Genomic DNA, 18,852 nt, shown 5'->3' with positions numbered 1-18,852 from the left:
TAATGGACTCTATTTCCTTGATGATGATGCTTCTTTTAGGAACTGTTATAGGACTAGTTGTCTTCTTGTTTTTCAACTTCTGAAAAGGATTGTATGTTGTGGCATTTTCACCTTGGTCATCCAAATTTCCAATATATGAAATATTTATTTCCTCATTTATTTCATAACGCTAATATCCCATCTGTCTTATGATGTGTGTATTCGTGCAAAACAACATCCGGCCACCTTTCCTTCTCAACCCTACAAACCTTTCCAACCATTCACTCTTATCCATAGTGATGTTTGGTGTCCCTCAAATATTACCACCTCTTTCAAAAAACGTCAGTTTGTGACATTTATTGATGATCACACCCGTCTTACATGGGTGTTTCACCTCACTGATAAATTTGAGGTACCATCGATATTCCAACAATTTTACACTACGGTAGAGACTCAGTTTAACACCAAAATTGCTATTCGAGTGATAATGGTCGTGAGTTCTTTAACAACACCCTTCATGAGTTTCTGTCTTCTAAAAGCATTGTCCATCAAAGCTCCTGCGCTTATACCCCTCAACAGAATGGGGTGGCTGAAAGAAAAAATCGTCACCTTCTTGAAGTCGCACGTTCTCTCATGTTGTCTACTTCCTTTCCATCTTACTTATAGGGGGATGTTGTTCTGATTGCAGCCAATTTTATTAATCGAATGCCTTCCCGTGTCCTCCAACTCCAAACTCCTCTTGAATGCTTCAAAGAGTCATACCCAACAACACGCCTTATTCCTAATGTTCCCCTTCGGGTGTTTGGATGCACTACCTTTGTCCATAGTCATGGCTCTAACCGAACTAAACTTACCCCTCGTGCTCAGAAATGTGTCTTTATTGGGTATCCCTTTCACCAGTGAGGTTATAAATGTTTCCATCCATCTTCACGGAAGTACTTCATCTCCATGGATGTAACATTCCTTGAGGATAAACCTTTCTTCCCTGTTAGTCCTCTTCAAGGGGAGAATCCTAGTGAAGAGACTAATTGGTTCACATCTTCAATTCCTAATGACCACCTTCTTGAACCCATCCTGAGTGCGCATGACACTGTCCTACCCACTAAACAAGTTCCTTGGATAACGTCCTACAGGAAGAATCTCAGAAAGGAGATAGTGACACCTATTGCTCCACCGGCTCTGATCCATGCATAGCTTTCTATCTTACAGTAATCTATCTTCTAAGTTTAGGGTGTTCACTACTAGCCTGGATACAGTAACAATACCGAAAAATGTACAAACAGCCATGGAAGTTCCTGAGTGGAAGGTTGCCGTCATGGAAGAAATAGAGCTCTTGAAAAGAATAATACGTGGGACCGTGTGGCTCTTCCTAAAGGGCATAAAATAGTTGGGTGCAGGTGGGTGTTTACTCTGAAGTATAAATCAGATGAAACTCTTGACAGATACAAGGCCAGACTTGTAGCAAAAGGGCAGACTTGTAGCAAAAGGGTTTATTCAAACATATGGGATATATTATTTTGAGACTTTCTCTCCTGTAACGAAGTTAAATATAGTTCAAGTGCTTCTTTCTATGGTAGTTAATAAAGACTGGCCTCTCCATCAACTTGATGTGAAAAATGTATTCAAAATTAGAAGAAAAGGTTTATACGAGTCCTCTTGGTTTTTAAGCTCAATTTGATCATCAGGTTTGTAAACTCATAAGTCTTTGTATGGCTTGAAACAGTCCCCTTGAGCGTGGTTTGACAGGTTTACTACCATTGTTAAGTCCCAAGGTTTTACTTAGGGGCACTCTAATCATACATTATTCACAAAAAGGTCGATATCAAGGAAAATTGTTGTTCTAATTGTGTATGTAGATGATATTGTCTTGTCAGGAGATGATCCTGCTGAGATTATCAGGCTAAAAAAGAAAATGACTGATGAGTTTGAGATTAAGGATCTTGGGAATAAGTATTTCCTTGAAATAGAGGTAGCAAGACCAAGAGAAGGGATCTCTATCTCTCAACGAAAATACACTCTTGGCCTATTAAAAGAAACGGGTATGACTAGATCTAGACTTGTTGACACTCCTATAGAATTCAATGCTAAACTGAAAGATTCTATTGACAAAGTTCCTGTTGATAAAAAGTGGTACCAGCGTCTAGTGGGAAAATTGATTTACTTATTTCACACTAGACCAAATATTTCCTATGCTGTCAGTGTTATTAGTCAGTTTGTACAGGCACCCTACGAGGAACATATGGAAGCTGTGAATCGGATTCTGAGATATTTGAAAATGACTCCAGGTAGAGGTCTGATGTTCAGGAAAACTGACAGGAAATGCATTGAGGTTTATACCGACTTTGATTGGACAAGATCTATGACAGAAAATTTACCTCTGGATACTGTACTTTTGTGTGGGGTAACCTAGTTACTTGGAGAAGTAAGAAGCAAGGTGTTGTTGCTAGAAGTAGTGCTGAAGCAGAATATAGAGCTATGAGTTTGGGAATCTGTGAAGAAATCTAGTTGAAGAAAGTTTTGTCTGATCTTTATCAAGACAGTGATTTACCTATGAAGCTTTATTGTGATAACAAAGTAGTTATAAGCATAGCCAACAATCCTATGCAACATGATACAACAAAAGATGTGGAGATTGATAGACACTTTATAAAAGAGAAATTGGACAATGACAGTATCTATATTCTTTACATTCCATCTAATCAACAAGTTGCTGATATTCTCACCAAATGATTACTCAGGCAAAGCTTTGATTCTTGTGTTAGAAAGTTGGGTTTGATTGACATCTACACCCCAACTTGAGGGGGGTGTTGAAAACAAGGAGTTGTGTTGTGACTTTAGCCCCAAGGGTATTTTAGTACTTTACTTTGCCCTAGGTTTTTCCTTTTCTGTATTAGGGCTTGCTAGAGCCTATATATATCTCTATCCTCTCTTGTATTGTGTAGGGTTGAAAATAATAAAAAGTGACTTTCTCTCTTATATTGTGTAGAGTTGAAAATAATAAAAAGTGACTTTCTATCATGGTTTTTTCTCCCTGTACTAGGGTTTTCCACGTAAACCTTGTTCCCTATCTCTATCTCTTAATAATTACAAGCAATCTTTCTATAGTTCTATTAATGGGTTTGTCAGCCTTGTATCATTTTATTTATCAATGATAGTCCCTTAACTAGAAAGAAAATCGAGGGATGAAAATGATCCCACTCCCAGCTTAGCAATTAACAAAAAGTTACCTGCCCTTGCAATGTCATGATATATATTGACGATGTCTTGTTACAAACAACAATATGATCTGCGTTTTTGGGGAAGATATGAACTGAATTCACCGAGGCATCTCCTCCCTAGAATTCCCAAAAGTGAAGAACAAAGGTGAACAACACTGAGATTGCAAGCAACCAAGGGAACGAGAAGTTCAAAAGAGTTAATTTCTCTCATCTATAACAATGCACTATCACAAACCCTTAACGGAGGCGGTGGCTTGAATGTATGCAGACAATCGGTTGTCTTCACATCCCAAACCTACAACGAACAATAAATTCACTGTGTTACGTGGGACAGTAAATAAATACCCAGCTAGCCATCTACATTGCACATTCAATTATTCATAGAACGTGATCAAAATAAAGATCAACCTTGACCGTGCAATCACTAGATGCCGTAATGGCACGTGCTCCATCATTAGTAAAGACTGCATCATTCACATATGATGAATGGCCACGGAATTCCTTCAATAGCTTCCCAGACTTTAGGCCATGGATTCTATATCAAATATATAACCAATCAGTTATACCATCCAAAAAAAAAAGAAGGAAGAAGTCTGAACCATCCAAGAATTAAATCACATAATACTATAATTGCCATTGACATATACCACATATTATGATGTCCACTTGAGCAAACATAGAAAATATTTTCATAGCAACAATCAAGATCTTGAACCAACCTTGCTGTTGTGTCAAAAGATGTACTCAGCAACTGGGTTCCATCGCGAGAGAAAACAACACTCGTAACTCCTTGAGAATGAGCACGTTCAAGACGCCGCAAGCATTGGCCAGTCCTTATACGCCATACCTATATCACGACAAAAATATGGTTCTGGGTTGACTGAAATAACAAAATGTAATATTAAACAATATTTACTATTTGGAAAATTAGGCCAATTATATAACTCTCGAGACTATAATATTAAACAATATTTACTATTTGGAAAATTAGGCCATATGCATCTACAGAGTTGTATGGAGAATATTTATTCTAGCAAAACAGTTCAATGATGAGATTAAGACAGATAAATGAAGCAAAACAAACTAGCACACAAGTGGTTACAGACTGACATCTTATCTTAACTCCAAGAGTGAATGAAGAAGATGAATTCAGAACTCACTTTGATTTTTCCATCTTGTGAACCAGAAGCAATCATCTCTGAGTCTCTACTAAAATCAACACAAAGGACCGGATCATCATGCATCATAAAAGTTTCCTGCAAATCCACTTGCATGTCAAAATATGCAACCGACAAGAAACTTATAAAAGAAAAAAGAACATGTATGCAGGCCTTTACAGTATATCAAAACTAAGTGAACTTACATATGGAAAATATATGACATGCAACAAAGGACAGAAAGCATACTTACATCAGCTTGGTACTGAAGATCCTTCTTGAGTTTCCCACTTATATAGTCCCAGACCTGTATGCAAATAGAAGTTAAAGAAGCTAAGAGGACAATTCTCTAACATCCTATCAAATAATATTTGATAAATAGCTATACCTCAATGAAGCCATCCACGGAGCAAGAAACAAGAAACTGGCCATCTGGTGAGAACCGAGCACATTCTGCATGACTTTTGGTACCAAACTGCATCAAAAGTACTTTGAACTATGAGTAAATTGGACAGAAGATAACAAAGAACCGATCCTAGTCGAGTAAAGAAGAAAAGAACACTAGCAAACAACAAATAAAATTCTTATCATTCTTTTTTTTAAAACAAGATATAAAAAAACTAATGCTCAAAAATACGAATTTCCACTAATAAACATCTTATCATTCATCTTGTTTGTTCCTATATATTCCTGTCAAGTTCTCTTTTTATAGTAAACCAAAATTTTATTGAGAAAACGTGAAAGTTGTTGAATTATCTGTGTAACTAAATTTATAACAGTCCATCGACTTAAGCTTTTGGGTCAGTGATTTAACAGAAGTATATAACCTCTAGAAAAAGAAGAAGAACAAAATAAAATAAAATAAAAAAGGGACAAGCCCTCCAAAGAAATCCCTTTTAAAGTAAAAGGCTCCAATTGTGCAAATAGAACTTATAGAATAATTACAAAAGCTCCCAAGCCTAAAAGAGAATCTTGAAATTTAACCAGGGACCAAACATCCGAAGGCTCCCTCCCCAAACCACGTTACGTTCTACCATTCCTCCCACCCCAAAGATCCCACAAAATAGTGCATACCCCTGGAAACATAAGAATCTACCCTTATCATGAAAAGGCAGATTGAGAGGAACTCATCCATCATTTCACTAATAACTCTATGACAAGCAAGCTTGGACCCAAAGTCCGAACAAAGCTGCTCCAAACAAATCTCGCAACCCCACACACCAAAAAAATATGAACCAAGTCTTCCTCCGCTTTCCGATAGAGAATACAACATAACAGGCCAACTAACAAAGGAACTTTTCTCAAAAGTTGATCCAAAATCTTAGCTCAACCATGTAAGAAGTGGCAAGTAAGTCAAACTCCCATATCAAAGTCAAGAGAGAGGAGACATCCATTACCTTTCTATCAATCCGTCAACAAACAGCAAAAACCAAAAGAAAACGAAATAGAACTCCTTGACCAAACCAGAAAAGCAATCACCAAACAATTTTTAAAGGAGAGCAGGCGATAGAGGCAAGGAAACATAGAGGAAAGGGGGATAGGTCTATCCTCCATATACTGATAATACCATTAGCTAGCCCAGTAGTAAATATGCCTTCTAGCTTCATCCCCCACCTACTAATCCTCCCAAAAATTCATTTCCTTCCCCTTCCCTCCTCTCCCCCACCACACAATAGACCAGATGAGAGAAAAAGGGAGTTCAAAAAAGATATGTTGCTATAGATTTCAATAAATGCCTATAACACCATCCAACAGCCACAAAAAGGATGAGAAACATACTTGCTGACAATAATCTTGTGACAAAGGGTCTTTAAATTCCCTATTCTAACCTTCCCTGGCTCACAGGTTACTCAACATCTCTTTCTTTTTTTATAAAAACAACTTTCATTGAGAAAGCAAAATGATACAAGTGCATAAAAAAAGTCCAAGCCCACAAAAGAAAGAGGCTCCAACTATACAAAATAGTTCCTATAAAATAGTTACGAAAGGTCTTCGAAATTGAAGTCCAGGGAACATACAATCTGAAGAGACTAGACATCACTAGGATCCCTTTTCCCCCTCCAAATAGTTCGTTATTTCGCTACCCCCAATGAACTCATAAAATAGCGCACACCCGTACAAACCACAACCAATGACCCTTCTTATGAAAGGGCGGATGGAAAAGAACTCCTCAACCATAACATGGATGGCCTATGCCAAACAAGCACAAAACCGAACATCTAAAAGAAGAAATACTAGACGGAACTCGCAAACTCACAATCCCAGTAAATATGGTCCAAGTCTTCATTCAATATTTTGACAAAGAATACAACAAAACGGACTAACCAATGAAGGCAACTTCCACGCAAGCCGATCTAGCATATTAATGCGGCCATGCTACACTTGCCAATTTAAAAACCTCACTTTCCTTGGGATTTTGATCCTCCAAAGAACATATAAGACCAGTTCACCTATGGGAGAAGGGTCAACCATACCAGAAAAAAGGACTTACACAAGAATCCCTCTCAGGATTGCGATTCCACACCCTCCAATCCCTTCTCCCAAACCTAAAAGAATACTCCTCTAGCAAAGACGAGGAAGTTGGTTTTGTGTGGGCTCGAGGAAGCTATAAGAAGTTATGTGTTGGGAAATTACTGTTAAGGAATAATCATATTTAGCAATTATTGTCGAAAAACAGCTTGTAACCCTAGGGGTATTTTAGTAATTGTATGTGCCCTAGGGCTTCCCACTAGTCTATTTATTTGGTCTATTCTCTTGTACTTTGTGTATCAAAATCAATAATAAAAAATCTGTCTCTGTTGTGGTTTTTTCTCCCTGATCTAGGGTTTTCCACGTAAATCTTGTGTTTCTTTCTTCTCTATTTTTTTCAACATGGTATCAGAGCATGGCGACGAAACCCTAGCCATCATCGATGAGAATAGACCAAATTCTCCATCAGCAACCTCCATTGGAACTAGTGGGACCATAAACGCAGACATCACTAAAGCCGTTCGGGAAGCCGTGGGATAATACCTCCAAGCCGCGCTGCCGAAAATCATCCAATCAGTGTCGGACCTCAACCCTAGCCGGCCTAGTTCCAGCTGCCCATTCCCAGCCGAACAAATCCCGTCGGATCAGAGCTCAACCCCAGCCAAACAGCCGCGATTCCCAGCCGAACAGATCCCGTTGGATCAGCGCTTGTCGTGATTCCAGCCGCTCGACCCCAGCGTGTTCCAGTTGCACGACCCCAACCGCACATCCCCGTCAGTCGATCGAGCCAACGCGATGATCTAGTCAGAGCAGATCCAGCCAGTCGCGATGCTTCATGGACAGCAACCGGCAAACTCAGCGCGATTCCAAACAGCGGTGTCTTTTGTGGTCGAGTCATCCCGGGAGAAGTCGGTCAGTCCCTATGCGTCGGTCTTCTGCCCGAGTGGTTCAATCAACCCTTCAGTCCAGCGGTCTACTCCGATGGCGCCGGCGGTCGGGTCTGCACATTAACCTTGCCGAGGGTCTACAAATGATCTCCAACGGCATTTTGCCCATAACAACAGATTGCAGATTTCGGAACAGTTCTTGGGACGAATTCTCAACCAGAATTATCGGTCAACATACCAGTATATTTTGAAAACCCGGTAAATTCTTACCCTATTTTACCCACTATAAATATCTTGTTTGGATCCATAGGAAATTCTGCAGGATTTATTACTGGAGAGAAACTAAATGGCCAGAACTACTTTTCCTAGTCTCAATCTACATCAGAATGGCCTTGGAAGGACGTCATAAATTTGGGTACTTGACTGAGAGATACCTAAACCCGTACCAGGAGACCCTCAGGAGCGGATCTAGAAGGGGGAAGACTCGCTGTTGAGATCTGTTCTCATTAATAGTATGGAACCTCAGATTGGCAGATCGTTACTCTATGCTGCAACGGCCAAAGATATTTGGGATGTTGTTTAACAACTTTATTCAAAGAGGCAGAATGCATCCCGACTCTATACGTTACGGAAACAGGCACATGAATGCAAACAAGGAACTATGGACGTAACATCCTATTTCAATTAAATGTCTCTGTTGTGGCAAGAGATGGATCTTTGTAAGGAGATAGTCTATAAATGTACACATGACGAAGCACAGTATGCAAAAATTGAAGCTGACCGTGTCTATGATTTCCTTGCCGGACTAAATTTGAAGTGTGATGTCGTTCGGAGTCGGATTCTAGGGTAACGCCCTACTCCCTCTTCCATGGAATTTTGCTCAGAAATACGTCTGGAAGAAGATAGATCAAATGCAATGAATAACCCAGTAATTACCTCTATAGATGTTGCTGTTTTTGCCACTAAGTCCTCCAACACTGACGACGATAAAAGGCCCACTCCTATCTGTGAGCATTGTAAAAAGCCATGTCATACAAAGGACCAGTGTTGGAAGCTACGTGGACGGCCCCCAAACAGTAAACGTCGCCAATCACATGAAAATCAACCCCTGGACGTGCCCTTGTGAGTGACTCGACGAATGAGAATCCTCAATATCAACCCTCAGCAGACAGTACGACCAACCTAAGTACAGTTGGAGTCAGTGTCATCGCCCAGTCAGGTAATATCCAGTCTTTTGGTCTTATTAGTATTAACGGTAAAAAACCATGGATTGTTGACTCAGGGGCGACAGATCATCTTATTGGTACTTCTTATCAGTTTCTTTCATATTGTCCAAGTGCCGGTAACGAACAAATTAGGATTGCAGATGGGTCGTTTGCAACTGTTGTAGGAAAAGGATATTTATCTTCGTTTGAAGGTTTGGTATTGCAGGATGTTTTGCATGTTTCTAAAATATCATATAATTTGTTATCCATCAGTAAGATTACAAGAGATCTGAATTGTCAGGCAGTTTTTTCACCCGACTCTGTTTTATTTCAAGATTAGAGCTTGGGAACGACGATTGGCACTGCCCGGCACGATAGGGACTCTACTTCCTGACTGATGATGCTTCTTCTAGGAATGATTATAAGACTAGCCTTGTCTCTTTAAGTTTTTCTAATTCTGAAAATGATTTTCTGTTATGGTATTACCGCTTAGGACATCCAAATTTTCAATACATGAAATACTTGCTTCCGCATTTATTTCGCAATATTAATATGTCGGTCCTATCCTCCCTACCAATCAAGTCCCATGGATAGCAAACTATAAAAAGAATCTCAGGAAGGAAACAGCGCCACCTGTCGCATCTCTGGTTCCGGTCCATGAGTCAAACCCGGCATCAGGTACGTGTATTCCTGACATTAATAAGATTGATACTTGTGCTGAGACTAATGAATGCAGAGAGGAAAAAGGAGAAAAAGGTGCTAACAACACCACTATAGCAGATGGGAAGACGACGGTGAATAGTGATCCAGAAATAGTTCCAGAAAATGTGAGTGAGACGAAAGATGATGGTGTAAAGGGGACTTCTGAAGATGAAACCCAAGCAGAGGAGACTATTGATCACAGTGGGAAATCTGACAGTCTGGAAGAGCATGACGTTTCTCTCGATCTTCCAATAGCTCTGAAGAAAGGTATTTGGTCATGTACAAGGTACCCTATGCATAGGTATAGGTACAAGACATACAGTAATCTGTCATCTGAATTTAGGGCCTTTACCACCAGTTTAGATACAAAGGTGATACCGAGTAGCATACAGGAAGCAATGAAAACTGAAGTTTGGAAGGTTGCTGTTATGGAGGAGATGAGGGCTCTTGAGAAAAACGGAACATGGGAGCAGGTGATCCTACCTAAAGGGCACAAGACAGTTGGGTACAAATGGATTTTCACTATAAAGTATAAGTCAGATGGAACCGTTGATCAATACAAGGCCAGGTTAGTTGCCAAAGGGTTTACTCAAACCTTTGGTGTAGATTACTCCGAGACATTCTCTCCTGTAGCTAAACTCAATACTATCAGAGTATTGCTATCAGTTGCAGTTAACAGAGATTGGCCTCAGCATCAACTGAATGTAAAGAATGCCTTTCTCAATGGAGAACTTGAGGAGGAAGTCTACATGAATCCTCCTGGATTTGAAGATCAGTTCAAACAACGAGTCTGCCAGCTGAGAAAGTCACTATATGGGTTGAAATAGTCTCTGAGAGCCTGGTTTGACAGATTTGCCACCTTTGTCAAAGGACAAGAGTATACCCAAGGGCACTCAGATCACACACTATTTACAAAGAAGTCAACTTCAGGGAAGGTTGCAGTTCTCATTGTGTACATTGACGATATTGTGCTCTCTGGTGATGATGATAATGATGAAATTGTGAAACTCAAAGCAAAGATGGCCAAAGAATTTGAGATTAAATACCTTGGGAAGTTAAGATACTTTCTCGAAATGGAAGTAGCTCGGTCAAGGGATGGGATCTCAGTGTCCCAACGGAAATACACTATTGACCTCCTAAAGGAGACAGGAATGACTGGGTGCAAACCTGTTGACACCCCAGTTGAATATAATTCAAAGCTCAGCAATACTGGTAACAGTGTCCCGGTCAATAAAGAAAGGTATCAGCGGTTAGTTGGGAAATTGATATACTTATCTCACACGAGACCCGATATTTTATATGCAGTTAGTATTGTCAGTCAGTTCATGCAGGCCCCTTATGAGGAACACATGACAGTAGTTGAACGCATCCTATGATATCTGAAAGGAACACCAGGTAAGGGGTTAATGTTCAAGAAGTCTGATAAACGTTGCATTGAAGCCTACACTGATTCTGATTGGCAGGGTCTGTTGATAAAAAATCAACATCTGGGTATTGCACATTTGTTTGGGGTAATCTAGTGACCTGGAGGAGCAAGAAACAAGGAGTTATGCGAAAAGTAGTGCGGAATCTGAGTATCGGGCTATGAGTTTAGGGATATGTGAAGAAATCTGGTTGATGAAAGTGTTGTCAGATCTTCATCAAGGCAATGAGTTCCCAATGAAACTGTTCTGTGACAACAAGGCAGCAATAAGTATTGCGAATAATCCTATTCAGCATGACAGAACAAAACACGTTGAGATCGACCGACACTTCATCGAGGAAAGACTTGACAACGAAAGTATATGCATTCCTTATGTTCCCTCAAATTAGCAAATCGTAGATGTGCTTACAAAAGGGGTACTGAGACAAAACTTTGATTATTGTGTCAGCAAGTTGGGCCTTATTGATATTTACGCCCCAACTTGAGGGGGAGTGTCGAAAAACAGCTTGTAACCCTAGGGGTATTTTAGTAGTTGTATGTACCCTAGGGCTTCCCACTAGTCTATTTATTTGGCCTATTCTCTTGTACTTTGTGTATCAAAATCAATAATAAAAAATCAGTCTCTATCGTGGTTTTTTCTCCCTGATCTAGGATTTTCCACATAAATCTTGTGTTTCTTTCTTCTCTTTTTCTCAACAATTACCAATTGTAATTGTTAAATCACCAATTGACCAAAAGTTTAAGTTGATGGGTGAAGGTAAGTTTAACATCATATCAATACTCTAACACTCCCCTCACTTGTGGGCTTGAAATATGTAGAAGACCCAACAAGTGGAAATCAATATTTATTAGGAAGGAAATTAGACGTTGCAGAGTTGGGGAAAAGACACTAGCCAATCCACTAAAAAGTTAGCAAAAAAAACAATACAAGGAGACTAGACCAAAAACAAAAGCAGCACCATGATCAAACCAAAGCACATCAAAAAAAAAGTCAAAGAGCACATAAAAAAGGATCAAGGTCAACTTCCACGAATCCCAGCAACGCTACAACCACACGATAAAATTGGGAAGATGAAAAACCCATCAAAAACATATTTGTATCTCCAAAAAAATCCGTCTAAATAAACTAAGGTTCAATGAACAAATGTCATGCTAGTAAAGACTGCTTTATATGCTTTGATTGTGCTTTTTATCATAAGAAATAGAGAGCATTTGAGGTTCCGTAATTCTCTCAAGCCTTTTCTTTGCTTCACTGTGAACTTGTTGGTTTGCTTCTTTGTTGGGATCGCCATAATGCATAACCCATATTTTCTAAACCATAGGGCCAATGAAATCAAATGGGGAGCTAGATTAAAAGGACCACGGGGTGTGTATGGGATGAAATTGTACCATTGACCCTCCATGAGATCATAGATGGAAGGAGGTGGGGGGAATCGGGCGGTGTAGGAATGGGGCTAGACATATAGTTCTCATTGTCGACTTCAGATGGCAAAAGCAACGATGGCGGTGAAGGGCTTAATTTTGGGGCGAAAGATGGTAGGTTTGGCAGAAATGGGGTGAAGGCAGTTGGTGGAGCTTGGTGAGGAATCAAAGATGGGAAGGGGAGAAGAAGGATTTTCAATGGGTGGAGAAGAAAGTAAAGGGGCAGATGTGGAAAGATGTCAAGAGTTAATGGTGGAAGAAGGAGTAGGAAGGGGAAGGGAAGAAGGGTTGGCAAAGAGTAACGTGTTGGGGGATGGAGAAACGTTTGGGAAGTCTAATGGAGGAGGTTGCATTTAGGGGGCACAAAGGTTGGATGTGATAATTGATGGGGAGGGATGGGTAGAGTTAGAAAAGGGGGGATTTTTTCTTCTCTAAGGTACGGTAAAGGGTTGGATGGGACAAGAGTTATAGGTTTTGCCAATTGTAGCTGATGCAAGTGTTGGACAAAACGACATTTGATGTTGACAAATAAGATGAAATTCAAACAGAAGAGGGTGGTGATTTTGCTTTTCAATGATGCGGTTGGATAGTTGTGCACTCAGTCAACTATAGTTGGAGAGTTCATTGGGCAAGGGGAGCGGACGAGTGGACTTCCATGCTCTGTTGTTCATGCGTCGGCAAATGGATCTCACCATGCTTTTCAGCAATGTAATCTATGTGAGGTATAGCTTAAAAAAAAAAAAGGTCTACTTGAAATCACCTTTGAGGAAGAAGGAAGATGAATAGTAGCTAGTAGAAACCCATGTTAATCGATGAAACTTTCTTACAATAAAAAAGACTTTAAGCTGATACCATGTCACATCACCGATTGACCCAAAATCTTAAACTAATGGGTGAAGGTAAATTTTATATTATATCAATACTCTAACAGTAATCCCTATGAATGAGCAAAGAAGAAAAATAATTTTTTAAAAAAAAAATAAAAACTTTTGATTTTCTGAAGTGGGTCCGTAGAGCCTTTGGGTTAAAAAGAATTTTCTCTTTGAATGCTCATTATCCAATTGCACATTATTGACTATCCTAGGTCTCTTCTAGAAAACGATAGAAAAGAATGTTTGACACAAAAAAATACTTTTATTAAAAATAATAACAGTATTCAATAAATTCAAAAGGCATGCATCGTGGAATATCAAAATAAGTAATGGATTAACTCTGCACACCTTTATTGTGTGAGAAAGAGTTGTTGGATAAACATCCTCCACATCTTGTTTCATAGCAGCAGTTCCACGAAACAAGTCAAATTGTGTTCCTGGAGGAAGTAAACCTGAAAGAAGAATAAATCATTAATCGTAGTCGTAGTGACCATATGAAACATTTATAAGACAAATTTAAAAGTCATCCTCTAATGTATTAGTCACATTAATGGGAGAACACAGTTTTCACTTTAGACAATATTGACTCCAATGTTAAAAAAGACTTGCCCAACTATTTTTTTTGCTGACATGATTACTGATCTCAAACTTCACGAACCAACAATCGCACTTCCAAAGGGTTCACAAAGCGATTGTGTAGCACTTGTTCTTGTTCACAGACAAGTCAGCCAATTCGAATTCAGATTGCGATAGCAAAAGGGGCATATCTCACAACCTCCACCCCCGTTCCGAAGAAAATGGTTTTATAAATGAGGTTAGAGAAAAAGGTTTTGGCAAACGTTTGAAAGTATGTTTGAGAAAATGTTTGTCACAGACTAGAAAGCAATAAGGTACAACGACGGCTTAATAGCTTACAACTTCGAGTATGAAAGTATGATTATTAGTCTTACTCCCATATAGTATATTAAAATTTATAAGCATTTTTACGACTATCACCCTTGCACATGAAAATGACGAGGAGTCACTTATAACAAAAGGTACAAGAAAAGTAACCTAACTTGTATAACAAAATATATAACAAGAAAGCATGATAAAAAGGAATTGGTTTGAGCATGAGGCCGTGGGCAATATACCCTGGACAAGCATGACTGTGACACTGAGCACAACAGGCACATAGATGGAGAAAGATTGTGATGTTGCAGCTTATGTTGGAGAGAGGTCAAACCGCTTGGAGAAAGATAGTGATGTTGCAGCCTATGTTGGAGAGTTGCTGGTTGTCTAATATTTGTTTTCTATGTTCAGTTGGTAATAAAGAATTTATGTTTTCTTTCAAGTGCTATTATTGGTTGTATTGGTTGTAATTACTATATTCTCTTTATTTGTTTCATTGTAATTTGAGTGTCAGTCTCAATGAAAAATCTTGTTTCCTTCCTTTTTTTTTTAAATATATATTTTGCAGTCCTGGGTGAAGCGGAAGAAGAAGTAGCAATCCAAGGTAGTGATGTTTGCGAAGAAACAAAGAATATGCAACCATTTTTTACCCAATACCCATCCAACCCAACCCAACTTGTACTGGTAGCTTTTCTTTCCTTACCTGCAATCTACATTACAGCCCAACTCCCTTCATTTTGGCCCCATGATCTGTGCAATCCGATCCAATTTTGGCCCTCCTTATTTTTCCCCTTAATCCAACTTGGTTGGATTACAAACCAACAAAGTCCATTCTTTTTAGAAAAAATATTTTAAATGATAAAACTGCTAAAAATATTTACACATAATAGCAAAATATCACAATCTCTGTCTATCATAGTCTATCACAGATAGATTGCGATATTTTGCTATTATTTGTGAATATTTTGATTCATTTTCCTATAATTGAAAACTGCCCATCTTTTCACACAATTAATCCAATTCATGTTTAACTTCGGACATACAAAGAGCTTTTTTTCCAAGTCAACAATTTTCTCCTCAAGGCCACACTATTATTTGCATCTAATTGGCTTTGAATATGATATTTTTTTTATATTTAACATATTTTGATGTCGAGGATGTTTATTTGTTTAATTTTTATCATTATTTTTATATTCATTTCTTTTTAAAACTCAAGGACGAGTTTTTGTTAGGGATAGAATGATGTAATAGGATTAGGGTATATTAGGCTATCTTGGTCAAATCCTTAACTAATTAAGATTAGGATTAGGATCAGTTTCCTTAGTTTATTGGGATTGAAAAAGTTTCTTAGATTAATTACGACCAATATTACGATTAGGATTAGGATTAGTTTACTTTTCAATTCTCTATAAATAAAGTCATTGCCACCTTTGCTCTCGCTCCTCTATTTATTTTTATTTTTTTTTTGAATAAAAAATAACTTCATTAATGATGAAAAGAGACTCATGCTCAAGATAGAAAGATATAAAAAGAAGATGATAAACCTTTCTACAACAAAAGGTAAGGTCCATGCAGAGAAAACTAAAGCAATCCAAATAAACAAAAATATTGAAAAGAGTAGAATCCACTAGACTGGGAAAGAGAGCACCATGAGGAGACGATACTTTGAGCAACCTCAAAACAAACAAACCAAAAGAGTCTTTTCTTGAAAAGCATGTTGATTTCTTTCAAACCATATTCTCTATGAATAGAGAAATTGACTTCTTTTGTATGGACAATTTTTAACTGATAATAACAATTTGATTCTTGGAGAACGTTCTCCTTTTATCTCTTAGGCTATATCAACATGTTTATCTAATACATGAATCTGACAAAATGATTTTTTTATAACAACTTTCATTGGACAAAAAATTTTAAAAAATAAAGGGTATACAGAAAAGAAAGCCCACAAAATGAAGCCCTACTAGTGAAAGAGGCTTCAGCTATATAAAATAGTACCTAAAAAATAATTATAAAAGATCTTTGAAATCAAAGCCCTATGGAAAACAAGAAATCTAACGAAGGACCAAACATCACTTAGATCTATCATCGACCCTCTAAACATTCTATCGTTCCGCTCAACCAAAGATCCCACAATATAGTAAAAATTGATTATTGCGTATAAAGAGTAACACATCATCAGACTACCTTGGTGTTGCTGCCATTTTAGAGCCTGGCCAATTAGAGCCATTAAACGAGAAGGTGCAACCACAGTAACTTCCGCTGCAAGGGCTGTAAAATGCAAATTGGAATATAACCAACAGTCAGCAACAGTAACACAGATACACGTGTAAGAGCAACCTAAAATGACATTTAAAATTCAACAAACATACAACAATTTAAAATAGATAAACGTATCCAACTTTTACCCATTTTTTCTGATAAAATATGGAACCTGTTCCTTAGATCTTCTCATGTCTTAAAAACGAAACTTTGATTGACTCCTTGATGAAAAACCTATCCTAAAGAAAAAGATAAGAAGTTACAAGAACAGCTAGCATCTTTAAAATTTAACAAAGAAATGGGTGGCACATTATTACCAGAAAATTACTAAAAACTCAAAGGGGGACAATCCCAATTAGTCTAACCAAGAAGCCCAACTAGGTTACAATGTTTAATACCACCAGACGTTGTCGACATTCTTCTATTCTTTAAAGTAGTTCGAGGAAGTTTCAGTTTAAGTGAGTTATTTCCTATTGAACTTCTTAATTTTGGAAAAAACAAAAGTTCTGTCTTTTATACACACACACACACAAACATGGGCCATTAAGATTTGATTGTGTACATGAAACTATTACTATATGTGTCATCAAATTTTACTTTACCAAATAATTAAGTGAAAGCATTAAATTCTCAACCATGATAAGAAAATAAGGTCATCCAGAAGATGAGGAAATGAAATATAGGTGAAGTTCAAAACCTTGTGCAATTTGCGCTCGGCGTTTCTCCTTTGTTGAATCTTGATAAGCCTGTCAAAATAACTATTTAAACGTCTCAAGAATAAAATGAACCATCTCATTTGTGTGTGTCCTTGCGGGCAGAGCACCTTAGTAAATAGGGACAGATTTTCAAGGTTGACGTATAGATAACAAAATAATCAAAGGCGCAACAAAACAAACAATTACATATAACATAAGAACTATGCTAGAAAAATAAAGACATTTCAATTTAAGCATAAATCTTCAATGGAAAAGTCTGCAAACACCAAGAGGAAGCTTCAAAACGATCTACCCTTTGGGTCTTGGTTACTGAAGACTTTCATTCTTTTGAATTGGAGTTCTTTTGAATTGAAGTTCTTTTTTGGTTATTGTGTAACTTGGTATTGTGTTAGGTATCTACTTCACTGCATGCAGTAAATTCCAATAATATGCAAGAAACAGAACAACAACAGCTCTGATATATGATATATTGCACTTATTTTTCCTTTGCACTTTTGTTATCTGCTTTTTCTCTTGTATTTTTTAGCTTTTGCCTTATCATTATATCATCAACAACAACAACAACAAAAATAAAAAAATAAAAGTTTTGTCTCAATATATATTGTATTGTCTTTTTGGTCGTTACTTTTTAAAAAAAAAAAAAAAAAGAAACAAGGCTTTTCATTGATAAAATGAAAAGAGAATAATGCTCAAATTACAAAGAAACCAAGAAATAAAAATAGCAAATACAATGTAAGACCCTTAGGATTATGTGGAGATAATTAGTGGAATATTGGTATGGGTATTAGAAAGGGCAAATTAGTAAATTGATAGTAAGTGGGTTAGGTATTTTTACTATAAATAGAGGGGAAAGGGTTGGTGAAATGTATGAAGAATTTGGTGGGAATTTTCTTTGGAGAATTGTAGGAGAGAGTAACCCTCTCAAAAGGCTATGATATATTGTAGTTTCATTATTGATATTGCAACATAAATCTATCTTTTACGGTTCTTATTTCTTTTTGTGTTCTTGAGAATTTTCTTGTTAGGTGGTATCCTAACAAATTGGTATCAGAGCTGTTCTTTCTTGGGTACTGTTTCATTTTGTTTGGTAATGGGGGAAAAAGAATCATGGACATGGGAGTGGTTGCATAAATGGACAGAAGATCGCAAACGGGAGGCAGCAGAGAGAGGAGAAACTCCATGGACATGGGAGCAAGCACGAAAATGGATGGCAAATAATGAGTGCAAAATGACGGAAGAAGAAGACCAGAAGGAGACATTGCACGAAAATTCGAGAGAGAAGCAAAATCGAGATGAAATTTTTGAGTTGGTAGTGGCAAAGCAAAACCAACAGTGGTTGAAGATGGTTATGGCCTGATTTCGAAGAAGTTTGTGGTGTAGGGCAGTGGAAACGGCATAGGTTCAATAGGAAGGGAAGTTCGAACGAGGACGGTGAAGAAGAAATCAGAGAGTGAACGAAGATAGAGAAGTATATTCATGAGAATGGATTGGAAAAGGCGAAGAGAGAACTTATCGAAGGGCGACAAGTTGGAGAGGAATGAGAGTAAGAGAAAAATACAGGCGGAAAAATGTGGAGACAAGCAAAAGAAGAAACGAGGAACAACAACGTGGCTGGAGATGAAGACTCAGGTGAATAAACTGTTGAGGTT

At 38.0% G+C, this 18,852-nt stretch overlaps 1 protein-coding gene across 1 annotated transcript in view; it reads right to left on the bottom strand.

Moving 5' to 3' along the window:
- SMU1 (transducin family protein / WD-40 repeat family protein) overlaps positions 1 to 18,852 on the bottom strand; it is a 31,416-nt gene that overhangs the window by 5,616 nt on the left and 6,948 nt on the right. The window contains exons 4-13 of the mRNA XM_039030360.2: positions 17,185 to 17,233; positions 16,413 to 16,496; positions 13,683 to 13,786; positions 4,743 to 4,829; positions 4,608 to 4,661; positions 4,358 to 4,453; positions 3,917 to 4,044; positions 3,606 to 3,732; positions 3,433 to 3,492; positions 3,207 to 3,314 (exon numbers count right to left, since the gene is read on the bottom strand). Of these exons, the coding sequence (XP_038886288.2) occupies positions 3,207 to 3,314; positions 3,433 to 3,492; positions 3,606 to 3,732; positions 3,917 to 4,044; positions 4,358 to 4,453; positions 4,608 to 4,661; positions 4,743 to 4,829; positions 13,683 to 13,786; positions 16,413 to 16,496; positions 17,185 to 17,233 (897 nt within the window). The remainder of the gene's footprint in view (positions 1 to 3,206; positions 3,315 to 3,432; positions 3,493 to 3,605; positions 3,733 to 3,916; positions 4,045 to 4,357; positions 4,454 to 4,607; positions 4,662 to 4,742; positions 4,830 to 13,682; positions 13,787 to 16,412; positions 16,497 to 17,184; positions 17,234 to 18,852) is intronic.

The sequence above is a fragment of the Benincasa hispida genome, chromosome 4 (genome assembly GCF_027475165.1).
Source record: "Benincasa hispida cultivar pf3 chromosome 4, pf3_genome.v1.1, whole genome shotgun sequence".
NCBI lineage: Eukaryota > Viridiplantae > Streptophyta > Magnoliopsida > Cucurbitales > Cucurbitaceae > Benincasa > Benincasa hispida.
Note: the sequence above shows the minus strand (reverse complement) of the source record. Positions and strands in the feature narration are given on the sequence as shown.